This window comes from Dreissena polymorpha, chromosome 11 (genome assembly GCF_020536995.1).
Source record: "Dreissena polymorpha isolate Duluth1 chromosome 11, UMN_Dpol_1.0, whole genome shotgun sequence".
Taxonomy (NCBI): domain Eukaryota; kingdom Metazoa; phylum Mollusca; class Bivalvia; order Myida; family Dreissenidae; genus Dreissena; species Dreissena polymorpha.
Window position 1 is genome coordinate 19714607 of NC_068365.1, and position 27401 is coordinate 19742007.

General features: G+C 34.8%; 2 protein-coding genes across 4 annotated transcripts; both read left to right on the forward strand.

The window, feature by feature from the left end:
• Positions 1–920: 920 nt before the first annotated feature.
• Positions 921–21023, forward strand: LOC127850722 (uncharacterized). The gene is made up of 11 exons (XM_052384001.1): positions 921–1715; positions 6399–6458; positions 7340–7504; positions 8059–8179; positions 8740–8860; positions 10083–10265; positions 11493–11616; positions 14300–14485; positions 14874–15113; positions 15580–15747; positions 19876–21023. The coding sequence occupies exons 1-11, from the start codon at positions 1058–1060 to the stop codon at positions 20175–20177; spliced, it is 2328 nt and encodes a 775-aa protein (XP_052239961.1). The 5' UTR covers positions 921–1057; the 3' UTR covers positions 20178–21023.
• A 143-nt stretch (positions 21024–21166) lies between these two features.
• LOC127850534 (heparan sulfate glucosamine 3-O-sulfotransferase 1-like) lies at positions 21167–26830 on the forward strand. Of its 3 annotated transcripts, none has more exons than XM_052383643.1 (2): positions 21167–21310; positions 25587–26830. In XM_052383643.1, exon 2 carries the CDS (start codon positions 25589–25591, stop codon positions 26669–26671), a length of 1083 nt encoding a protein of 360 aa, XP_052239603.1. In that variant the 5' UTR covers positions 21167–21310; positions 25587–25588; the 3' UTR covers positions 26672–26830. The 3 variants fall into 3 exon arrangements, with proteins under 3 accessions (XP_052239603.1, XP_052239602.1, XP_052239601.1); XM_052383642.1 differs by lacking the exon at positions 21167–21310 and adding an exon at positions 23348–23539; XM_052383641.1 differs by lacking the exon at positions 21167–21310 and adding an exon at positions 23674–24157.
• The last annotated feature ends 571 nt before the right edge of the window (positions 26831–27401 follow it).

The following is a 27401-nucleotide window of genomic DNA, read 5'->3' on the forward strand; positions in this document are numbered from 1 at the left end:
ACTTACAAATCTTAAGACATAATGGTTTGTAAGACATAATGGTTATTAAAATTATCAAATATTGTTCGTATATATATTATACAGGACAATATATGTAAATATATATATATATATGTATGTATAGCATCACTTTATGAAAAGATCCGATACATGTATTGTGCTTATAAGATACGTTTTTTATATGTTGACTGAATAATCATCAATATTTTATTACGTTTCAGATCATAGTTCATGCTTTGAATATCGATTATATTTCAAGAATGGACATCGGTGATGCTTTTACATATTACAGATTGCATCAATGAACTCACATCGATAAACTTATAATAATAAAAACATGTTCTAACATCGAGTGACGGAATTTTAATTATATTAAACTCTTTTGATTTGGTCCAAAGCATACAAGTTAAATATTCACAGGTGCAAAGTTCAAATATGAATACTACCGAATGGTGAATAAGGCAAAAGTCGTATGTGAAACAAATCAACAACGCCATAACATCGTCCAATCTATGAATGGAATCACCTTGCATATGCTCCTTTAAACATTTATATTTTCTATTGATCAAAAACTGGGTTAGTACAATTATTCACGCAGAGCGACAACCCATTCACGTATCATCACCTATTAAACCTACTTCTCTACTACAATGACTCCCACCAGTATAAATACGAGGGTGTTCAGCTTTAGTTCATTCACTAAATTTTACGGCAAACAAACACTGCTAAATAGTTTGTCAACATTAACGCTGCTCTCGAAAGTTTTCGCTGATAGTTTTCAAAAGTTTAATAACACGGTGCATTACAATTTAAGCTCAGTCGTTCAATAGGCGAATGGAAATCATCGCATCAAATTCAAACACACCGCGTGTTTAATGCACAGCAATAAAAGATGTCGTTCAACAAATCTGCACGATAATTATAAAATAAATCAATGCGATTTATAATTTTTTTACCACGAGTTTGATGAACTAAGGAAAGACGTGCACGTTGGGAGGAGTATTATTGAACGAATTTAGTGAATTTATATTTGATAACAGAAGTGAAAAGGAAAACTATGAAAATGCGTTCAGTTGCGTTAGTTATTGTTATCACCGTGAAGTATATGTTAAACACAGACGGGTATCCTATAGATAACGGAAAGGCGAATAGGTCAAGAGAATCAACTAACATTAGTTCAACGATTAAATTAAATACCGTAGAAATTATGCGAGATAAGGTTGCCAAGTTAACAAGGACTACGCAAACTACTAGCGATATTCATGCAGATAATACCGGTAGTCTTGGTAAGGTACATAAATATATACCGGTAAATAGTAAAATAAGCAACGGGTTTTATAGTGTTGATGACATATTTGAAAAACGCGGTCTAAACCCCACAAATAGTAGTTCTGATAAAGGCTCGAAGGAAAAACGTTATAAACTTTTTTTAAATGATGTCGAGAATAACGAACTGCATGAAAAGACGAATTCAGAAAATATAGTAAGTTCTTATGCAGAAGAAGTATTCTCAGAAAGTGAAGTGGATATATCAGAGAAAAATTCAAATGATGACCGGAACAGTGGTGCCGCCGGTAACTATGATACGAATACAGATGAAGGAGACGACGTGCAAAATGACGATACTGCAGGGGTTGAGAAACCCAGAGTGGAGATACGGGTGTCCGTGATGAAGAGGTCAGGACGATTCTGGGAGCCTTGGGAACTCAACAACAGTAAGTGTGGGTTTGCATTTGTAAAAGTGAAAATGACTAATATATGATAGACTGATGAGAAAATTTACGTGTAAAGGTAGTATATAAAACTGAAAAGTGTACTGGAACACTTGGGCTTAATGCATGTGCGTAAATTGTCTTCCCTGATTTACCTGTGTTGTTCGCATGCGCTAATCAGGGACGACACTTTCCGCCTAAACTTGATTTTTATGTAAAAGAGACTACTTTAAATGAAACATTCCATAAACGCGGAAAGGTTTGTCAATGATAAGCCTCTGCGGACTGCGCAGAATATGTATGAACGACACTTTACGAACACACATTAAGCACATGCATTAAGCCCAGTTTTCCCACAACGAGACTCATATTGACTGGATAATGATTGTATATATGGACGAAAACTTTAAGTGATACATGAAAAATACTGCACTTAAAATCATTCACTGAAAAGATCGTATTTGCATGTTTGTTTATATACCAGCTTGTAAGTCGACATTGGCCAGTCTAGTGTTTATCATTGAAATCTGTACATATTGGCTGCTTTCAGGGAAAACGGGACTGAATGCATGTCAAATAAGATTAGCCTGTGCACACTGATTAGCCTGTGCAATGCGCACAAGCTAATCACGGACGACAACAGCGAACAACGTTAGTGCCTTCAGCGCTTTGATTACAATATGATATTTATTGCACAAAGTAGTAAACGTCTACATTTTTTTCATAAGACGTTATATTTAAAAGAAAAACATTCGTTTAAGTTAACATTACTTGTTTCGCGTCTGCTAATGCCATGTAGCAGCTTTTAAATGATAGACACATTCAAGAATAGATTTTCAAAAGTAGAAAGAAGAACTGTACACCAATCCCGAAATGCGTTATATTAGTTTCAAGTGTACCGCGTCTCTTAAATTCTAAGACACTTTAACACAGAAATTGTTCTTGTAATAAGTTTGCAACAAGGCATTTTAGCAATTGTTTTCATTACTTATCATTATATTCCATGGAGAATCGTATTTACTAGTATTATGCATACACATCCGAGGTAGATATGTATATGGGCAGTTTATATCCTGATTCGCGACTTTTTCCTGAGAAAACTTGCGGTGATCTGGAATACTGAGTTCTAAAAACTTGTCACCAACAAGCAATTTGGCTTATATTTGTATTTTCTTCATCTCAGCGTGCCTAAGAAAGCTGTTAAAATTGCAATTGAATCGAGTGCATATTCTCTTGTATTGCGCTTCCGTCGGTTGAAACCCAACTGCTTTACATTTACCGTCCTCAAGGGGGTGCCCCAGAAGCAAACCGTTTTTATCGTTGTGTGTGTAGCCCTGTAAGTTGTATCGAACATTAAACACTTAACTTAAATGAAATGCTAGCGGTTGTAATGGGGGGGGGGGGGGGGCGAATGGAAGCAACGAAGTATCACGACAGACAAAGTCATATGGATGGTACGGATCGATTTGCGGTGCAAACAGTACCTGGTCCCCTGGCCTTCACATGTCATTATAAAAGATGGTTGAAAGATTAGTGGTTTTAAGCTAAAATACCGTAATCGTATAGACATTCATTCGATGGAATCCAAACAAAAGCGCTCCGCATTATTCAATCGTTCAGCTTTTCTTATGCTTTAATCAATTGAAAATGATGAGTATGCATTCACAAGCGTGAATCTTCAGTACACGACTATTTTCGTAAAGTTGATGTCATGTGTGTCCGATCTTGGTAATTATAATAGAACTAAATAAAAAATTGTGTATTACAATCGTTCCATATGTCCAATCAATATGAAACAAACGGAAAATGCAATCTATGTGAATCCACCACAGGAATATACACGCAAACACCTTTTTTTATAAGAATTAGACTGACAGAAGAATAAAAAATAATTGGCGTATGTGTTTTTACACAACTCATTTCGGTAATTATCTACATACTTAAATTGTTCACAAACATAGGATACCCGTATAGTTAAATATCAAACTAATATTAATTTGTAGCGAAACCACGGGGTAATTATGATCAAACTTATAAAGATATTTATGTAAACTTATCAAATTTAAAATGATTTAAGATACTATAAAACACTGATGCATTTATTATAATTAGTTTCTGAAATATTTTATAGCACATTTTTAGACCTTTATATCTAAAGATCAATGGATAGGAATTGTGTGAAGAAGATAATACTTATCGATCAGAGGTAGATTTGCAAGTATATTAAACATTATAGACTCACGACACGCAGTTTAAAGCTTTCAAGACATCGAAACACATGACATGTGCACATATCATTATTAATAACATAAACGCGTTTTCTCATACATTTTATGGGCGTTCAAATCTGTCGAAGAAGGTTAAAATAAATTAAAAATGGATTTTGCTGAACTTTAAAAGTCGTAAATTCTGCTGCTCAAGAAAGACTGAACTGAGTACGTGAAAAGTCTGCGCCTTTTATGTTGCTAAAGCAAAATTGGCTTTTCATAATTTGTGTTTGACTTTCATGACGATTTTACCAAATATCTAATTGAATGTCCATTGTAACTGGCCAAGATAAAATGCAATGCCCAGTTGTGTACCCATGTGTAGGTGGAGACTTCTTGTCCACACGATAACGTGTTTGTTGGTTAAGTGATAGGCGTCAACAGGCCCGTACCCAGGCACTGGGCCCAGGGGCCCGGGCCCCCCCAGCTGGCTGTCGAGTTATGATATTTTAATAATGGGCTTACTGCAAATTTTCTCACATGAAAGGGCCCACAGTACACTTCCCTGCAATACAAATGTGCAGATTTGTTTTATTGCCCCTGATACACAAGGGGATTAGCGCTAATTTACTCGCCAGTGGAGATGAACCCCTAGGCATTGTTTTCTTATCACCTTGTTCACACATCCCCGATCTGTAAATTACCCATTGTGCTCAATGCTTCATCTTTTGATGGTGGGTGTAACACGTCTTTTGATTGGACAAGGAAAGAGAAACAGCGAATGGATGGAACTGATACAGAAGGTCGTAGGTCTGAACGATAATAGTGTTTTCTCTTTTGAATTCAAACCTCCTCTAGAGTCACAGCTTATTAAACATTTCTGTGAAAACTGTCTTGTAGATGATAAACATTTTATAATGAATTTACTTTGAAATTTTATATAGAGGAGGTTTGATTTCAAAGAGAAAATACTAGTAGGTTATGTCAGTTACTGACAAATAACCATAGCAGTATTTTCTCTTTGAAATCAAACCTCCTCTACAGTCATACTTTATGTTACATTTCATAATAAAGGTTTTTTTGTTTCAAAGGTTGCTTTTACTTCTTTATAAAGTGTAATACATTTCTGAAATCTATAGCTTTAATCATGTGTGTGCATTTCACACCAAGGGGTCGTTGATAAAGCATGTCACGCTTTTTTTCCCATTTTTACCCCGGCATGTCACAAACTGTTACACAATCTTGGACCCCCTTCCCTAAAGTACGTAACAAACTCACACTTTCGAACATTTTTTAAAAATTAATACTTAATTAAAATTTAATCTAAAACTCAATTCACTATTAAACCGTATTGAAATTTCACTTACCGGTAAAAGAACTTTCACATTACAGGCTTTTATAACTGTAGGGTTGTTACGATGAGCAGTATGAATATTTATCCACGTGTTAACCTCTAATAAAAACGAAATTATAATTTAGATTTTCTTTCAACCCTTTTCTAACTAAAAATGGAACAGTCCAATTATTTCGTCATTGAAATCTGTGTGGAGGTTGTGCCTATTGAATAAGCCGGCCCAGCCAAGTTGCCTATAAAACATTCGAACAACAGAATCAGGAGATACGCAATTCGTCTTATTTTGACATAAAACTAATTCAAATGTTTCACAAATTTTTGAAAATTATTTTTAAATTCTACTAAAGAAATAATAAATAAATTATGCATTTTTTTAAATAAAGGTGTGACATCACACATGGCCTGACTCCCCTCCCCCATTTCACAAACTGTCACTTTCTTACTCATCCTCCCCCCACCTGGAGCGTGACATACTTTATGGACGGCCCGTAATGGTTAAAGCTTTAGACTTCAGAAAGGTGCTGATTTACTTGTTATATATCCATAAATTTATAACAATACATATGTTTCTATATGCATTAAAATTCACCTTGAACAGTGCCTAATAACAAAAATCTATTCGGGAGGGGCAACCCCTCCCGCACCCTTCCCGTTTGGGCCCCCCCAGTCAACATTTCCTGGGTACGGCCCTGGTCAATATCAGTAATACTTCAAAATAAACATTTGCCCGTATCATACAATGCACAGAAAGACGCAGTGTATGCGGTAATGATGTAAAGATATTTACCAGCATTAACCCATTTATGCCTAGCGTCCTGAAAAAAGGACATTGCAAACAGCGTAGACCCAGATGAGACGCGGCGTCTCATCTGGGTCTGCGCTGTTTGCTTAAAGAAATTTCTGTAAGAAATATTCTAAATATAGACATAATTATACCAGACACCCCTACTTTTGGAAATAAATTGATCCAATTTAGAAGGGTGGGAGAGTCCACTAGGCATTAATGGGTTAAGTACATGATTTTCAAGATACGTTTCCGTTTGGATCATGCCAATTTAAATTGTAGCATGTTGCTGTTCCAAACTTTTGTCAATAGTTCGCTCTTATATGTTTAATATTTTCTAGATGTATGTCCACCGTCTTTGTGCACATCGAACGACGAGAATGTCAGACCACGTGGAACAGGTAAAGACCGATAAATAATTATCAGAGATGGTAATAACGTAATGATCTAAAGAAAGTCAACATGGCGACGACCATGCCGAGACAGGTATTTTCGCCGTTTGTGCAATTACTAAAAATAATGCCGCTCATTTCAGACGTATCATCAAGAAAGTGATTAGCGTTTAATTCGTGCTAATATTCGCTCTTTATCTCGACTTAACTCGCTACACAATTTCTTGGCGGGATCATACAATTACAGCTCCCGCTAAGAACATTCGTAGCAAGAAAGTCGAGATGTACAGCGATTATTAATACGAAATAAACGCTTAACAATTTCTTACTGATATGGCTAGAGAGTGACCGGCATTTTAACATTAAACTCAAGTAATAAAGGGTATATACGGTACAAATCAACTGTTTCGGAACGGACGTCGCCATCTTGTTTGTCACGTGATAACCCCCTATGTATCCACTCGGATGATTATAGTCTGGTGTGTAGTCTCTGTTATAAACATGCATATTAAATTTAATAAATCTATAGATATGTAAGACACGTTCTAAAATACATTTCATGATTTTAATAGTTGCAGTTTAAGGTAAATGTATTTCATATGGAATAAAGACCTCGGCTTGGAAAGTTTGTGGAAACCCTTTCATATTGACAACTTAACAAAGCATTATTTAGTACTCCATGTTCATTGTGAACATTATTGCATAGTACACTATTGAATACTAAGCGTATTCATATCCATTTGTTTAGACTGACATACTAATGTAAATATACTTAATTTATATAAACGTATATGGGCAATCACTTCTGTAAAGAAATATGTTGATGTTCCTATCAGGCACACCTCAGAATAATAATTCTGCCTGAAATTATTAATCTCTAAATTATCCAGGTGGTTCCGTCTTCTACAACGGCGACATAGTGCTAGATTCGGAGTCCTCGAAGATCATATTTTCGAATGATATTATGTTGCCATATCGACGGAAACGCGCCACCATGCGGAGCTCGAGGACGTGGATAGGTGGCGTAGTGCCATATGTGTTTGCAGACGACATTAGTAAGTCTCATTACTGGCATAATCATCTAACCATAATTGAACATGTCTCTGGAACAACGGGACTTAATTCATGTGCGCTAAGTGTCGTTCCAGATTAGCCAGTGCAGTCTGCACAGGCAAATCAGGGCCGACACTTTCTGACTTTATGGAATATTTCGTTTACCGGAAGTCTCTTAAAGATGAAAATCAAGTCAATAAGGAAAGTCTCGTCCCTGATTAGCCTGTGCTGACTGCACAGGCTAATCTGGCACAACATTGTACGCACATGCATTAAGTCCCGTGTTCCTAGAGCACGGCTTACTCAAATTAACAAAGCATCCCAAAGACATTCCATTGTTGTCTTCAGACGTACATCGCTTTTCCCCCACAAGGTCGGAGTCATTACACATTTACATTCACACATCGCAGCTAAATACCGCAATTTATCTAATCGCAAATAATCTTTCCTGCGACTTATTTTGGTTGAATGATTTCTCTTGGACAACTGATTGCACAACATGTCATCAATATGGTATTTCTGATTGTGTACACGTTGTTGCTTTTTTCACTTTCAGACCCAAAATCCAAAAGAATTATAAATAAGGCCATGAAAGAGATTGAGAACAAAACATGCATCAATTTCCGGTCTAAGAAAGGAAAAGATTCCGACTACATCCGCTTTATAAGCGAGCCAGGGTGAGCGACTTTATGTATTTGCTGAATGTGTTTCAAATGTATTCTCACGTTACGTTACACATTAAATTCATAAATACGTCTTTAAATTAAAGAAAATGTAATGTTTCATTATCTATCACTATGCACTCTACGAATATTTGTTCTAAAAATTCAAGCATGCATTCATACTCAAATACGCTAAACAGTACAACATGATATAAAAACCAACATATACCATCGATTGAATAATAATAAAAATAGAATAAACCAGCGCAATACAATTCGACAATACAACGATGAAAGTAAAAAGGTTTGCGTTTACATTAACCCATTTATGTCTAGCGTCTAGAAAAAAAGCCTTGGCAAACAGCGTAGACCCAGATGAGACGCCGCATCATGCGGCGTCTCATCTGGGTCTACGCTGTTTGCTTACAGGAATTTCTGTAACAAATATTCTAAATATAGAAATAAATATACTAGACATCCCTAATTTTAGAAATAAATTGATCCAATTTACAAGGATGGGAGAGCCCAGTCGGCATAAATGGATTAATAATAAAACTATTGTCTACTATTACCAGATGCTGGTCGAGCGTAGGCAAGGTAGGTGGGGAACAGAAGGTGTCGATAGGTCTCGGATGCGAGCGTCTCGGTACAGCCATACACGAGATCTCGCATGCTTTGGGATTCTGGCACGAGCAGGTACAATTGTTTGGAGCATGGAGCTAAATTATTATTTTCACACGTGGACTGTTTTTAAATATACTTGTTAAAGGATTGTTTATAGTTTCGAACATTGTAACAAATTGAAAACAGTAGTTGTGTCATGATTTTGTAATAGACTAAAAAAATGGATTGACCGTTCTATGGCGTCTCATGACAGTAATTAATTTAACCAGTGTTTCGTTTGATGCATTTACTATATCGTATAATAATACCAACGGAAAGTAACAAGAAATACTATTCTTAAAATCTTTCTAGAGGTTCATTATTACTTTATTAAATAACGCACGTTTACGTGTTTAAGTTTGCCAATCGTATTTCGAATACAATATAAAGTACTTATGAGTAACTGGTTAGCATTCTATTAATCATTATTTACACTTTATGGTGTAATTCATTATATTCCTCTAAACAACAGACACCACACTAAATCGCAACGTACCTCTATTAAAATGTTACCGTCTTGTCTTTAACCCATTTATGCCTAGCGTCTAAAAAAAAGGCATTGGCAAACAGCGTTTACCCAGATGAGACGCCGCATCATGCAGTGTCTCATCTGGGTCTGCGCTGTTTGCTTAAAGGAATTTCTGTAAGAAATATTCTAAATATAGAAATAAATATACTAGACATCCCTAATTTTGAAATAAATTGATCCAATTTAGAAGGATGGGAGAATCCACTAGGCATAAATGGGTTAAAGGTACCTTTTCACTTTTTGGTAAATTAACAAAATTGAACAAAATTGTTTTATTTTTGCACGTTTTCGTTAAAGTTCTGATGTTGGCGATGAAAAAAAGTAATACTGACCATTTACCATGATCTAAAATATCCATTAAATGCATTTTGTGATGATCTAAAAGCCTGAAAATTAAAAAAGCTCTACACACGCGACACGATTTAATAATTTGGACAGTAATGTTGGTATCGTTATATGTTGTGACATAACGAGGAGTGCTTATATTATACAGCACTCACTATATGAGCATGGATAGCTGAGTGGTCAACTGTTATACCTTTACTCCAAGTGGTTCGAGTCGCATCATGGATAACTTTTTCTTTTCATTCTTGTTATTTACTTCTGCTATGTAGTTCCAATATTTACATTTATCAATTTAAAGCATGTAATGCCAAACTTCAATACATGCAAAAAATGTGAAAAGGTCCCTTTAATCCAATATACATAATTAATTATTCTGTTTAGGCCCGACCCGATCGCGATGGTTACGTTAAGATACTGGAGGAGAACATATCCCCGCGGTACCTACCAGACTTCCGGAAAGCAGATCCGGCACTCGTCTCTAGTCGGGGATATCCGTACGATTACGAGAGTGTCATGCACTATAGCGAGAGGGCGTTCACGAATCTAGGGGAGAAAACTATCGAGGTAATGAGTAATAATACGCGGTAGGTCTGATATTATCCAATTTTACTACAGTTACGGTTACAACAGTATATGGCGACAAACGTTATTTAATTTAGGGATGATTTAAACGAAGTCGTGTTCTTGTTTACATGAACATTGTTATGCAGTTGTGTATATGATTGAAGATTACTTTTTTGAGTTAATTGATTGCTGGTAATAGCTCAATATAAATTTGTTTTTCGTGTGGCGGTATGCATAATTTATTCACATTTCGGCAAAACGGCATTTTAAAAAGAGTTATTTTTAAAAGAATGTATGGATTATATTTAAATAAGCAAAATAACGCTAATGACGAAGAAACGTGGTACTCCTATATGTTGGCTTATTGATAATCGGAAAAAGACTTGTTTATGCCTTTCATTGATATTTTTTAATGTATATTAACAACATAAACTAACATTCAAGTTCAAAAGCCTTCGCGGTATAGTACGTAATCCAGATAGGACCAAGTTGATTGTCGCGTGTCGACCTTCGAGGTCGACGCACGACGTTCAAGCGACATTCAAACGACGCACTATATGACACTCGACATTTGAAGTCGAAATGCGACAATCATGCGACAATCAAGATTTGAGTGTCACATATTGCGGTGGGTTTTAGAAAAAAAATATTTCAGAAAATCTTTACTGTCGACTGAATTGTCGACTGTCATATCGTGCGTCACTTGAATGTCGCTTGAATGTCGTGCGTTGACCTTCGAGCGCGACACTCGACATTTGAGCGACGCACGATACGACGCGCGACATACGATATGACATTCGACAATATATCGAGCAAATGTCACGCAAATGTCGCCTGTCGACCTAAAATACCCTAGGTGGACACGCGACATTTGTTCGACGCACGATACGACACGCGACGCACGATAACTCGACACTAGATCGAGCAAATATCGCGCAAGTGTCGCATGTCGACCGGTGTGGGAGTATTTTTTCAACAGCAAGCACGGTGTTATTGTAACTTTTTCAGCTACAAGTGAAAAATGGCTGAAAAAGTTACTATAAGTCACCAACCATTTAAAAAGTGAACATCTGACTATAGCAGCCAATTGACCAGCTCCCTTGACTGGCCGCTGTATACAGTTTGAAGTGTACTTATTTTAAAAAAGCAGTTAATGACATTTGAAAAATATATAAATCTGTGAAAAAGTCCCTTTAAAGGTGTTGAAATATTCTTTCACGCCTTCAGGTCATCGGAGTGGGACAGAAACTGAAGATGAAGATTGGACAGCGAGACGAGCTAAGCAATATTGACATCGCGCAACTCAGGGACATGTATCACTGCAACGATAAGAAGGACGATAATGACACATGTAAGTACGATATATTGTGAATTTATAAGTGCAGCGCGATAAGGTGGACGAAAATCACAAGTACGAACTTTAGGACACGTATAACTTAAACGATATGGATGACGAAAAAGACACTTGTAACTACGCAGTTAGTGACGTGTACAACGAAATGAGGCCGAAAATATGGAACGCCTTCACTGTCTTATAATACCAAAACTTGTGATATTACGTTAATCTGACTGTGCATGAATGAATGTAACCATTATATATATGCATACTCACAATATATAAATACATAATTTGTATATATACAGATAAAGCATTAATATTTAAAGATATTATTTTCTTATATATAGATAAAATTTAAAAGTATACAGATACAAATGTATTATACACAGATAATCTTCCATTGTATAAAGGCAATACCTCTTTATATGAAGTCAAAATATCTTTATATGAACATAAATCATTATATAATAATGATAACGAATATTTTTTCATTATATATAGGCATAAATTGTTTATATAAAGGCCAAATACCTTTATATAAACATAAATCGTAATTATATAAACACATATCGTCTATATATACAGATACAATTAGAAAAATACGTTACAAATCTTAAATTAATTTATGTAAATATGTCATATCAACACGTAAAGATAAATTTATAGTACAGAAAGATTTTAATGTTTCGTATGATCCTAAATAGTTCTTTTATTAAGATAATTACGTTATTACATAAATCCATTCTATGTTAAGATGCTGATGAACATCGAAATAAATTACATTAATACAAAATTTCGTAAGTAATATATATAATCTTAATGAATTAAAGGTAACATTAAGCTTTTATTACAGACGGGAGAAAATTTGTTTTGCATCATTTCACAACATTGAATATGGCTTTGATACTTGAGCGACTTGGAGAGGAAGAAGGAGTGATACGGCGCTTCAGACAGGAGAAGATAACAACGGACATCATATCACTTATGTCACTGTACGACTTTAATTGCTTGGGTGTAAACGACAAAGCAACTATCATGAAAATTGCGTGTTGAATGTGTTTGTTACCCGTGGTGACATAATACTAATTTGTGTTCATATAAAGATCTTTTGCCTTCATATACAGGAGTAATGCCTTTATATAATGGAAGATTATATATCTATATATAAGAAATTCATATCTTTCTATATTTATGCTTTATCTGTATATATTCAAATTATGTATTTATATATTGTGCTTATGCATATATATAATGGTTACAGGCATTCATATAAAGATCTTTTGCTTTCATATATAGAAGTAATGCCTTTATAAAATGGAAGATTATATATCTAGATATAAGAAAATTATATCTTTATATATTAATGCTTTATCTGTATGTATTCATAATATGTATTTATATATTGTGATTATGCATATATATAATGGTTAAAGGCATGCATATAAAGATCTTTTGCCTTCGTATAAAGAAGTAATGCCTTTATATAATGGAAGATTATACATCTATATATAAGAAAATTATATCTTTATATATTAATGCTTTATCTCTATGCATTCAAAATATGTATTTATATATTGTGATTATGCATATATATAATGGTAACAGGCATTTATATAAAGATCTTTTGCCTTCATATAAAGAAGTAATGCCTTTATGTAATGGAAGATTATATGTCTATATATAAGAAAATTATATCTTTATATATTAATGCTTTATCTGTATGTATTCATAATATGTATTTATATATTGTGATTATGCATATATATAATGGTTACAGGCATTCATATAAAGATCTTTTGCCTTCATATAAAGAAGTAATGCCTTTATATAATGGAAAATTATCTGTATATAATACATTCGTATCTGTGTATTTTTACATTTTATCTACATATAAGAAAATTATATCTTTATATATTAATGCTTTATATGTATATATTAGCATTATGTATTTATATATTGTGATTATGCATATATATAATGGTTACAGGCATTCATGCACAGTCAGATTGACGTAATATCACAAGTTTTAGTATTATAAGACAGTCAAGGCGTTCCATACGAAAATGACACTTGATAGTACGAGCTTAGGAACGTGTATTACAACAACGATATTGAGAACAATAATGGCATGCGTAAGTACAAACAGATGAATGAGTACGACTAAACATGGCTACATTATTATGACACGTGTATGTGCGAACATAATCATTCATACGACTTTAAAGATGAGGCAGAGAAAAGGGCGAGTTTCTTCTTAACGAAAGGAAGGCAATGTTATACAATGTTAGAACAAAGTCGGGGACATGTACAGCTCTTACAATAACAAACACAAAATGACATTCTAGTGCATGTAAAACTTTGATGATGAGGATGTAATCAGTGTGCGAGTTATCCTAAGACGCGTCGTGTTATTCGGAACGTACGCATAAATCAAAATTTCACACGATTTTCTTAATACCATATCGGCGTTCAGGCTATAATTGTTTTGCAATTAATACACATATGTCGTCAGAACTATCGTAGTCTGTATCGTTCCGATTCCATTGGCATATATATGGATTGCTTTTGCAATACAGCGAATCACGTTGTTATAATGTCATATATCCCATATTCATACCAATTGAGAGAAACAAAAGACTGGATTTAATCGGAAAAAGGTAACACACCTACATTGTACACTGTGAACTGTTTACAGATTGTCCGGACGGATGGCAGAAACACGGCCGAAGCTGCTACCGTTTCGAGGCGAAAATGGCCGAACAGTTCTCCGGAGCGGCCCGATATTGCGAAGGATTGAAATCAAAACTTCTCCATATAAATGACGAACGAGAGGACCTTTACATACAGCGGACATTGAAAAAGAAATATAAGGGAGTGAAAGGTATGGTTAGTCCGCAGTAAATCAACGTATAACGCACGCGCTTATAAAAGAGATGGCAACTGTGTTTTAATTAATATAATTGCTTCTGGAACGGTATCTAAGAGTAAAGCATACACGCTAAAATAAAGCATACACGCTTTACGAATCATGTTATTGCTTTGCGTTTATAATTGTGTTTGCTTTTAAATATGTTGTTATTGTCAGCATTATTCGGATTAATGTAACAGCATTACATTCGGCCTTTGATTTTATTGAACATATCCTTTAAAGAGTTTAATGTGGCTGAATACTTTTCTATGGTATTGAAATGCTTTACCAAATTCAATCGTTATCAGAAGAACATATACTAGTGCACATATTTAGAAACAGTTTATTATGTACCATCAAGTCTGGCGTACCGGTGGTCGCTCGTATAACGGCACGTTCCAATGGCACAACGGCGACGCTCAGATGCCTGACGACATGACGTACACCAAGTGGGAAAAGGGTCACCCAGCCACCTATAGCTCCTTGGCGCTCGTCTATGACCGAAAGAATGACAGTATCCGGTGGCAAGGGGTGTGGTTGGGGTCGCAGTCGCAACTTCCGGAACATGCGTACCCATTCATTTGTGAGCGGCGAGCTAGAAGTAAGCGGTTATTTATTCTCGTTGATTTGCTAAACGATACATGCGTAAAAAAATCATTTTAGTCGGATGGCTTCCTGTTTCATATAACTGAAATTAATGCCGTGTTGGTAATTAACAATCTGTAGGATTCATATCCTCCAACGACCAGAAAAATACATAAGATGAAAATAAGATCATATGTATTTTATTGCTTTGTATTATATAGATTAAGTTAATAATAGTAGACAGATTATAAATAAAATCTTCGCGTATGTTATTTGTATTTATTTGTATTTAAATCACGCATGGATGTATACAATAAGAATACGGTTACACTATTGTTTTATCAACAACGAGCTAGAATAATCGACATAAACAAACGACACCAACTACCTTTGAACGAATTCACGTCGTGCCTTTTACTGCTTGTTACGTGATAAACGCAATACAATTTGTTTTTACATAATTAAAACAAATCCGATTTCAGGAAAGTGTATAAAAGGACAGTACACGGACGGAAGGGACTACCGTGGGACGCTTGACCACACGGTGGACGGCCATACGTGCCAGAAGTGGACCTCGAGGTACCCACATGACCACAACTTGCTTCCGTACCAGAACACCATAGAACCCGTAGAAAACAAAGACGGATTAGGTGAGTGTTAAAAGCAGTTGTGTTACTTAAGAACAATTACGTTTAGATGTATTCAAACACTGTGGTGTTTTCGTTAGTAAAATCAACGATTTTAAATAAGCCGCCAGTAAAGCTGAACATTAAACTTGAAAGAAAATCGGGGGAAAAATTATACTGACGAAGCCTTAAGCGATTATTATTTGTTTCATAAAAAAATTGAACTAAATGAACATCCAAGCAAACACATAACGTTATTACAACGTTGTGATTTGGTTGTATTTTGGTCAGGTCATGCAATAACCTTATACGGACGTTGCGGCAACGTTATTACCATAACTATGTAAAACTTAATTTCGTAAAACGATAAAAAGAAAACAATTTGATAAAAAATTAAAAACAAAATCCGTATTTTTTTGTTTGTTTACCTTCTTTGCAATAACGTTAAAATAACGTTGTTTAAACGTAATTTTAGAACGTTATTTTAGAACGTTTATCCATCGTTATAACATAACGTTGTGCTAACGTTGTTTTTGGTCATACCATCTAATGTTTCTTTTTATCGTAATAATTATTATCTGTTATATTTGGTAAACGATTTAAATAAAAATTCCATTTACAATTTTAGATAAATATTTCAACAGTTTTTCTGACGTATTTTGAAAAAGCTTTTAGAGCTAGTTTTAGTTGCGAATTTTTTGCGTTGGGGTATAAAATAAACTTGTAAACACTAAATTATACTAAATATTCACAAAAACATTGCATACAAGATACACATGTATAGGTTTGTGCGCTAAAATAAACATTTGCAACTCAACAAATTTGAATATTCTGAATACGAAACCGCGGTTTTTCGCTTCCTCTTTGGCGCGCGCGATAACAAAGGAACAAAGAAACGCTGAAGCGGTGTGAAAAAAGAAAAAAAATTCACTAATTCCAGGAAACGTGTTTGATAAATATCTACATATACAGGTAAACGACATGTGTTTTCTTTAATGTATTTAATTAATTTGCATATATGATCGCGGTTGGCATGATTTAGTTAACTCTTTAAGATTAGCGGCTAAGGTCAGGATTACGACTCCGTTCGCCCAAATACTCGTTCGCACCCGGTCAATTCACCCTGTAAACGTATAATGGGGTTGAAAATACAAGTCAGAATTATGAAAATAATAATAATAATAAAATAATAGAACGTTAGTTTTATGCATTTTAATATTGATGCATCTCCAGGCATTTCTTTAAAGGAAGTTTGGTAGTAATTTAGCCCAAGTTTTTGTCGCAGAAAAATGCATCCATGGGAGTCTTCTAACTTCCAGAAATACCGGCATTTACCTGGCCCAACACGGTTGGTGATGGGACTGCTGTGCTGAGCTGGCCCAACACGGTTGGTGATGGGAATGCTACCTGGCCCAACACGGTTGGTGATGGGACTGCTGTGCTGCTGAAGTTTCATCTTTGTTTACTTAAATATTTGTTACAATCTTTGCAGATGGTATACGTGAGGTATCGACCATGACGAGATCCGAGGTAGAAGTCACCATTAAAGATTTCTTAAAACACGCACCGTATCAGCACGGAATAATACAGTATAAGGTGTGTGGTAAAATAATACATCAAAAGCTATTTTTAAAACAGCTATACACAATCTTTTCTAATATAAAATAATTAAAAATAAATATCTATCAAAATCGTTCATTAAATTAACCTAACGTGTGGGCAGAATAATATGTGTTTTTGCACTTACATTTAAATAACGGACTTGCGGATTGATAAAGTTATTCAGTTATATATTAACCAGTTACCTGTAGTGTTTGTGTAACTTTTACAGAAAAAATGTCCGACCAGACTACAGGCCAGAATGAAACGCTCCCCGAGGCTGTTGTGCAAGATTTAGACAGCAACTAGTTATAAAGTGATATTATGGACTGGACATATTCATTTATAGTTTGATCAAATGTCATGATTATGTGTTCTTCTGTCTCGCAAATACCGTAACGTTCTAGCTGTTCATACATCTTAGAGAAATCCTTCACATAAAAATATGTGTACATATTTTTGGAACATTTAAATATAGCAAGCACACATTGTTTCCGTGAAAGCAACACAATTGTGGCTATATATTATATGTTACCTGATGGTTTAAATAGGTTTTTTCCTTGTTTTGGTATTTTTTAACCTTTGTATCACTTTAAATGCCCATGACGTAAAGCTTGCAGGGGTCTGTTTGATGGAATCACCGGTTGGTCTCAGAAAATGTTTTCTATGAAACTTATTGGGCATGTGACGAAATGATATTCAGGTGTTTTCCTCGCTTCATTGGGAAAAGGCTCTAGCTTATGGATTTTGGGGAAAATTCTCGCTAAAATTACTGCTTTGGGAAAACAAAAAGCTGGTGTAAGTTAGGATTTTTGGGAAAACTGCATGATTTTAATGAAATTTTCAATTGGGAAGGGGCCTTTAATATGCCTCTATTATATAAGGCTGAAAACCCCTAATATTGTCTTTAATATTTAGAAGTATTTTGTGTATGTTGAACTATTTATAATTTGAGTCGTGTTCTGAGAAAACTGGGCATAATGCATGTGCGTAAAGTGTCGTCCCAGATTAAAATTTGCAGTCCGCACAGGCTAATCTGGGACGACACTTTCCGCTTTTATGACATTTTTCTTTAAAATGAAGTCTCTAAGCAAAAATCCAATTTAGGCGGAGAGTCTCGTCTCTGATTAGCCTGTGCGGACTGCATAGGCTAATCTGGGACGACACTTTACGCACATGCATTATGCCCAGTTTAGTCAGAACGCGACACATTTTGTAACCTGGAAAATTTGCAAATGTTATATACTTTTATAAATGTAAATGTTTACTTGTGTACGTGTGTCGAGAACAAATTTTCTGTGTATAAAAAAGAAAGCTATAGGACTGTTCTTAAACTTTGTGTTATAAACATTTATTGGCTTTGTCTGTAAGGCCTACAAAACTTTGTATGTTTCCACTGACCCGACTGACCCTATTTTTTTGCAGACCCTTTACATTTTTTGGCCATTTGAAGTCATTTTTATTGAATTTGTTACACTGGATTATTTTATCAAATTATGATTTTGCCATCACATAATTACATAGAAATGATGTTGCACTGACAATTGGAACGACTTTTGTCATTGAAATTACGTTTTTTTTTAATGGAAAATAACGTGTAAAGGTAAAAAATTAGATGGCAAAAGTTGTTGCGACCTACCTACCCTATATTGTTGCCAATTTGTTAGTGGAAACAAACATATGTTAGAGGAAACTAACAACTTTTTTACGTCTAATATCGATGTTTAATTTTTTGCTGTGTTGTAGACAATTTGCTCTATTAATGTAATAATAGACAGGGTCTTCATAAACGAAGTATGAACTTCCTGTTTCCTTAGTTTGGAGGTTTTGATTTATAAAAATAAAAGGAAGCTATGAGGTTAGGAAAACAGTGTTCTTACAAAACTTAAACCTTATTTTGAAAAAAATAAATATCTGTGATTGCACTTAAAAAGGTAAAATATGCATATCTTCTTTTCTATGCATTACATATATTTAGTTGTGACACTTCCATGGATGCATTTTAGAAAGTTTTGTGATTTTAACTGGGTAAACTTTCACAAATGCTCTGAACAGACATGGTTACTGGAAGTTATTGTTTTAGCCAACTAATTGACTATATGTGCTTTAAATGATTCTTGTCGATTGTTAATATTCGATCCTTTTTTAGTTTGTTAATGTACTTCTGTTTATCCATTGTTAACAACTGAAAACATTACATTCATTCATTATTGAACTAAAATGTTTAAGTTTGTTAGGTTAACATTGTTTGATTGTTTTATTATTTTGTAATAAAATTATAAAATATGGCGTGTTGTGTAGTGTGTCAATGTTACAGATAGGTCATATAAAGGTTGCATTTTTGTTACTTTATAACGTTATTTTATATCGTTATAACAACGTTATATGGAGTTCACCAAATTACGTCGTATGGACGTTGTAAAATAACGTTTTACCAACGTTATGCATAACGTTATTATAACGTTTTTACAACGTTATTGTGTTTGCTGGGATGGATTCTATGTTAGTCACTTTCAGTTCAAACATTTCATATTATATTTTCTTTTATTTTAGGTGATCACAACTTCTGTAGAAATCCATCAAACAGACGAAGAAGTCGACCCTGGTGTTACACGACCAAGAAAAACTACACGTGGCAATATTGTGACGTTAGCGTCTGTTCGAAGAAACTACAGGCAGATGACAATGTTGTTGTTAAAAATAAAATTTTGGAAACCATTAGATCAGATACAAACAATAATAATTACTCAATTAATACTTCAAACAAGCGACACGATAACGTTAAAAACGACAAAAATGATAATAATGGCTCGAAACGGAAACATACTAAATTATTAAAGGGAGGCAACTCATGATAATAGGAAAATTGTCACAATAGAGTTACATTGCCTGCTTATCACTCGTTGAAATAGGCTGTTACCTGCAGATGTGGTTTTTATCTCTCGCGCATTTGCAGGTAACAAGCTCCTTTTAACGAAATTAACCCGGTCTCTAAAGATGAGATAGCACTGTTATTGTCTGGCAAGACCTGGTAGTGATGATATCAGAACTTTATGGTGACCAGGCAAATCATATTTTGTGCCATGAATATCATGCGAGATAGGAAAATGTCTTGTTTCGTGTTAAACGACCTACTCTACATGTACGTATGCACATACCTTAACATAGTTAAGTGAGATTATCAGATACGTCTCAATGTCCCAAAATACTTACGCAGCAATGTTTGTATATATCGTTTTACAGTTATAGAATCATTAACACTTTACTCAATAAATAAATATAAATCAATACCATGAATACACTTCTAAAATAACGGTTTTGGTCAGGGTACCTGACTCGAGCGTATTATTACGTATTATAGAGATGTAATAACGCATTATACAAATACGCATTCCAGATAAAAAGGAAAAAAAGACAAAATGCTTAAACAACAAATTAACAGCTTTGAATAAATACATACTTATGTTATGAGTGTTTTCTTTAAAATTAACAAGTGTGATATTTAAAGTATTATGTATATGATATGAGCACATACGGCATAATCGTAAATACCAACATTTCGTTTGTTATATTTTATATTGTCATCTACCTGTGCACTCGACCAGTCCTGAATGTAATCTGCTATGCCGTCATGTTTATGTTTCGTTGTCATTATGTACATATGTGTGTTGTTATTTGCGTTAAATAAAAGTAAATGCGTGTTTTTCATCCGCCATTGCTTTCATCATCTTCTACTTGTAGATATGTGCGTGAAGAGACATATGTTGAAACACAAAAGTCTATGTTTAACCATGCTCCACATTTCTTCGTGTGAAAATAACATATTAATTCTTAGCGGACATGTGCATTTATTTGTAAACAATACCTTGTGTAAATCATTACATGGTACACATTTCCAACGATATCCTCATATAAGGACGATGGTTCAGTATTGTCTTCATTCTGTTACAAAAGTAAAGGATGTAACGGCCTGAGCCGGTGAGATAAGGTACACAATTTTTTTGTTTAGGGTGTCTTTAAATGAATGAGCATAGAAAGAAACCAACAATATTATACATTAGTATACGATTTGCTGTACTTGAAAAAAGCAATAATATGACAAACATGATTATTCTGCGGCTGCTGCTGCAGCCAGCTGATAATGATGATGATGGTGATGATGATGGTGGTGGTGGTGATGATGATGATGCTGCGGTTGCTGCTGCTGATGATGATGATACGTAACCGTTCGTGTAAGAGCATGATACTTTTGTTATAATCGTTCCCATAGGGTCGATGTACATTTGAATGTTTTTACGGTTGTCTTAAATTTACGAGATTTCATGATAATGTTCTCCTTATAAGATTACAACATCCTGTTTGTCTCGATAAAAATTGCTGTTATTGTCAAGCCTATATTTGTTTTGATAGCTGTTTTCTTTCAACGACTATTGTGACATTTATTCCCATTCCAAACATATGCATTTTCTAGACTTGTTCGTATTTTTTCTTATGTGGAAAATGTACTTTAATTATTTGTCTAACAAAACTGTTATGTTTGAACAAATAAATTAATTACGACATTAATACAAAAGGGTTAACCATAGCCGAGAATCGAGATCAAATCTGGTGGGACAAAATCTAATGCTATATCACTTGGTAATTTAGACCTCGAGTCAAGATTTGACAGCGTATTTTAAGCGTTGGAATTAATTCCAGTATTAACCAAATCGTCGATTGATTTGCGCTTCAAAGGCCGAATGATTTGTTCTAATTTCATTGATCATAATCCTTCAACGAAACAATAATACAAATACAAAGTTGTCGTCGCTTAGGCGTAATTTTGCATTTTTGAATGCAATGTATATTTTGTATTTGGAAACAATGACTTGTTAATGGTTATTTTTATCAATTTGTTAACTAGTTCTTTGTGAAAGTCATCAATATTAGAAACCTCTTTCTAAGCACACCGTATGGGAATGGTTTAGATGCAATATAACCTTGTGCTAGCGTCCCAACTTACGGAAGAGTCGTAATGGGTATTTTATTTGATATGTTAATATATGAACTGCGTTTTTGGAAAACCGGGGTTAATGCAGATGCGTAATTTGTCGTCCCTGATAAGTCTGTGCAGTCCGCACAGGCGAATCAGGGACGACACTTTCCGCTGTTATGGTTTTCTTCGTTGAAAGAAAGTATCTTCTTAGCTAAAATCCAGTCTAGGCAAAAAATGTCGTCCCTGATAAACTTGTGCGGACTGCACCGGCTAATCAGGTATAACACTTTACGCACATGCATTAAGTCCCGTTTTTCAGAACGAGACTTATATCTAATAATTTAATGTGTTTGTTTTGTTAAAGCTACTGCAATCAAGATTCATGGTTTGTTCAATTTGTTGGTAGTTTTAAGCTGATATAATCCGATATTAAATTGTTTTGTTTTTTTGTACAAACTATTATACAAATAAAATATCTATCTGACGACCCAGGCGCCAGTGTCGTCACTGGACCATTATCACCGCACGATCTTTGTTGTCCTGTCGTGTAATCGTCAGTATATCATCCTGGTCGTATAATCGTGTTTCCGTTGATGTGTAATTGAAGAATGTCATGGTCCGTGTGCACAAGTTGAATGAATGATTATATAATTAAAATAATTGTAAATACATGCGCACAGTGTACGAATTGCTTATCCATACGTCGCACAATAACTATCAAATTAACATGGTAACATCAACGTTTAATGGTGCAATCGTAGTTAAGATCCGTTTTCACAATATTTATGACCAGCATAACGTACGTAATTATTTATTATATTGTTTTCTATCTTTGTGCGAATAATCGTCTGCGTAGATGCAAATAAGGCGTAATTTTCCCGAAAGTTCATATTAATTTCTTAATCAAGGATAACATTTATCTTTATTTTAACAAATTCCGTTTATTTAAATGTATTTGATAAATTACTATTGCACAGAGAAAACCAATCCGTCACATCCACACAGAGCTACCGTAGTTATTTCTATATACGGCTGGTTTGATCAACGTCACGATAACTCGTGAACCATAGAGCATAATGACTGGGTTCAATTAGACGTAAATAACAAGGAATGTTCACAACGAGCAATTGCTGTCATTTTGTTGAACCAATACTTCTTTAACTAAACAACAGATATCCTTAAGGACGCTAGACAAATAACCTATTTAACAAAATGTGTTAATTGGATTCAATCGATTTAAAGGTAAATCTACATGCAGTTGTTAAACGGACTCACGTGCTGTTAATATTTAATATGTGGTGTTCAACTTCATTAAGATGCAGTAAACGTTCATTTTATATCGATTGCATTTTATTAGATAGTTCAACTAAGTAGCTTTCGTTTTAAATAGAAATGTAACTAGTAAAAGGTATTAAATGTAGAACAATAGAGTATCTTCATGTGCATGTTGTAGAAATGTGTGAATGGTTACGGTGTCTTGTTTCAGTATAGTATATAGGGTCTTTATTTCGCGTAAAAATATTGAACATTTCTTCTCGGAAACCGTTGTCAAATCGCAACATCTGATATGCGCACATCATTTTCGTAATTTTAGAGTGTTAAATGTCGTGTATTTTCATAATCAAGACAAATCATAAAAGCCTGCATTTAACATTCAAATGATTGCATATAGTTTGTTTGTACACATCCAACAATCGGATAATAAAAGTATTTTGGGGTAAACCATTTGGATACTTATAATAATACATAAAGAAAAAGGAATTCGTGTGTGTCATATATTCTAATTGATTCAAACTGACCGGCGGAAATCAGCTACCATAGCAATGGTCAGACAACCGATCGACGGACAATCAGCGAATGGTCAGACAATTAAATACTATTATCTGAATAATATTTGGGTCGTATTCATCAGAACCATTAATAGCTCAGAGATGTAAAATAATACAAAGCAGGCATACACTGAAGAAGACAGTGATTTCTTTGGCTATAAATTTCCATACTTCAAATCAAAGCAAGCAGTGACGTTGTCTATGTCTATCAAATCAATTCTACAAAATATCCAAAATTAAAGTTACTATAAGTTTGATTAAACATGTTTGTAAACATATTTTGGACCTTAAAATCACACTCGGCCTAATGAAACGCATCAAAACATTGAACATGACACTAGGCGTATCGGACACCAAGCAATTCCATAATCATATGTACTGATAAGCATCATACTTTATCAATTTAAAACAAACCAACAGAGGAATCTGTCATTTGGAGAAACATACATATGATTTTTGTTTAAAGCTTTTAATGTTAGCTTGATTCATCAAACGTTTAGTGCAATTGAGAAACTCTCGAGTCTTGTTCCAGGGTAGAACAAGTGAGTCGCGTTCTGAGAAAACTGGGCATAATGCATGTGCGTAAAGTGTCGTCCCAGATTAGTCTGTGCAGTCCGCACAGGCTAATCAGGGACGACACTTTCGGCTTTTATGGTATTTTTAGTTTCAAGGAAGTCTCTCCTTACCGAAAATCAAGTTTAGGCGGAAAGTGTCGTCCCTGATTAGCCTGTGCGGACTGCACAGGCTAATCTGGGATGACACTTTACGCACATGCATTAAGCACAGTTTTCTCAGAACAAGGCTCAAGTAATTGGTGCTTTTTAGAAGATCTTAAGAACGCGTCCTGAGTGGGATTCGCACTCCGAACATTCAGATCGCTAAACGAGCACCAAATTTGAAATCGAGTATCGGTTTAAGAATGAAATTATTATTAACAAAACATCGTAGAATGATTATCTGCAAATTGGAAACAGACGTCCTTCATTAAATAAACAACCCTGTCCGTGTTTGAGTGCCGTTATCTTTAAGCAAATTATAACTGATAGTCGTACCTCAGATTAAAACAATTATGTCACGATGACCGATATAAGTACAACGTAGAGCATCATATGAGTCGCGTTCTGAGAAAACTGGGCTTAATGCATGTGCGTAAAGTGTCGTCCCAGATTAGCTTGTGCAGTCCGCACAGGCTAATCAGGGACGACACTTTACGCATTAACAAGATTTTCGGTGAGAAGGGACTTCCTTTAAACGAAAAATACCATAAAAGCGGAAAGTATCGTCTCTGACTAGCCTTGCGGACTGCACAGGCTAATCTGGGACGACACTTTACGCACATGCATTAAGCCCAGTTTTCTAAGAACGCGGCTCACATTCGCTTTCTACGATGGCGTTTACAGCTATTAATAGAAAAACAAAATCAGAAACTCGTATACAAAATTGTTTTTGTTTTGTTGTAGAAATGTCGGTCTTCCCGGTTCGACGCAATGGAAAAAGTATGAAGATCTGCCATATTTTAACAATAACACTTATCACCTTGCTCTCTGGTATCGTCACTTTTGTCTTCTCCGGCTTCGAAGCTACGGCAAACAAACGCGGACCAGTTAACGTGCCGTCCCGTCGTGAATTTAATATCAACAACATTACAACGACGGATAGTTTTCCATACCCCGATAGCAATTATTTGAATGATAACTCCTACCATGAATATGTGATAACTCAAGACAATACGTTTAAACATGGGTACGCAGAAGTGAAAGCGTGTGCACGAAGGTTCCCAGAGGCTATAATAATTGGTATCCAGAAATGTGGCACCACCGCTTTGGCAGAGTTTCTGGGAATTCACCCGCAATTGGCAGTGAAAAAGGAACAAACGTACTTCTTTTCTAGCAATTACAGCTTAGGATTAGATTGGTACCTGCATCAAATGCCATGTAGCCATGGCAACGCAATCACTATAGAGAGGACACCACAATACTACTACATGAAACACGTTCCTGGCAGAATAAGCGAAATGGATCGTGGAATGAAGTTAATTTTGATTGTGTGTGATCCAGTGCAAAGAACGGTATCGAACTTTGCCATGGCAAAGTACAGAAACCGAGAGCACATAAACTCAAGATTCGAAGAAGAAGCGTTCACTTTCAAAAATGATCATGACATTCGTGTGAACGAGAACAATTTATACGTTGACAAGTCGAGATACGCTAAATATTTACAACAGTGGTTGGACGCGTTTCCTAGAAACCAGATACACGTTGTCAATGGTGACGCATTTTCAATAAATCCAGTACAAGAGCTCAGAAAGATTGAGACGTTTTTAAACATTGATCCTTATATCAAACCTTTTCATTTTGAACGGACTCCTGTGTCCGGATTTTACTGTTTGCGGTCGAAGAGTAGACGGCTCAGGTGTCTGCCACGGACCAAGGGCCGAGCACATCCGGTTGTCAAGCAGGAATACCTCAGCAAGTTGAAGCAGTATTTTGCTGAACAGAATGAATTGTTTTTTAGATTGTTAAGAATAGAAGGATTTATTTGGTGAAACATTGGCGAAATTACAATATCAACATCGCTGATTGGTTGATCAGCAATTTGTTTATATTATTACCTCAGATCAATCACTCTATAACGCAATATAATGACCGTTACTATTACAGATATTATGAAAATTTGTCAGTCGAATAAAATGTTGTTGTTGTCATGAATGTTGTTCAATGTATTCCACTTAATATAGGACTAATTTAAGTGCCAGTAATATATTTATTTTAAAGTGTTCAATTATACATCTCCATTAAAAGTGTGTTTAGTTAACTCAGTGGATATTTTTACGGTTATGTGCGATTTATGACTGGTATTTAGTAATTTGCATAATTTGGAGTCCTTTTATTAACTTGCTTTAATTTTATACCACATGTTCATATTTTAAAGCAATTATTTTGAAATTTAACCACATTTTTTTCAAAATAAATCGTTTTAAATAACACTTTATATCTCCTTCACAACGATTCATTGATTATTAATGGCTTTGCTGCATTTGTTTTGCAGTGTAGCGTAGCTTCAAACAAATTTAGAGTAGCTGCGTACTCAACCATAAAAATAAACATAAATTCATGGACATTTTATGTAAAAAAAAATACTTTTGAAAATTATAAGCAAAACAATCAAAGCAAATATAGTAATTTCATGAAAATCAAAGAAATCATTTAAGAAATTGAAACACATTATGTCAACGTTTTTGCATACATCTCCGGTAAATTCGTATTCATATATTA

Bases quoted from the DNA above. Each gene is read 5' to 3' on its own strand.
- LOC127850534 (XM_052383641.1), top strand. From the start codon at position 24,121: ATGGTCAGACAACCGATCGACGGACAATCAGCGAATG. The intron at 24,158-25,586 runs GTCAGACAATTA...GTTTTGTTGTAG, and splicing joins CGACGGACAATCAGCGAATG to AAATGTCGGTCTTCCCGGTT.
- LOC127850722 (XM_052384001.1), top strand. From the start codon at position 1,058: ATGAAAATGCGTTCAGTTGCGTTAGTTATTGTTATCACCGTGAAGTAT. The intron at 1,716-6,398 runs GTAAGTGTGGGT...AATATTTTCTAG, and splicing joins GCCTTGGGAACTCAACAACA to ATGTATGTCCACCGTCTTTG. The intron at 8,180-8,739 runs GTGAGCGACTTT...TACTATTACCAG, and splicing joins CGCTTTATAAGCGAGCCAGG to ATGCTGGTCGAGCGTAGGCA.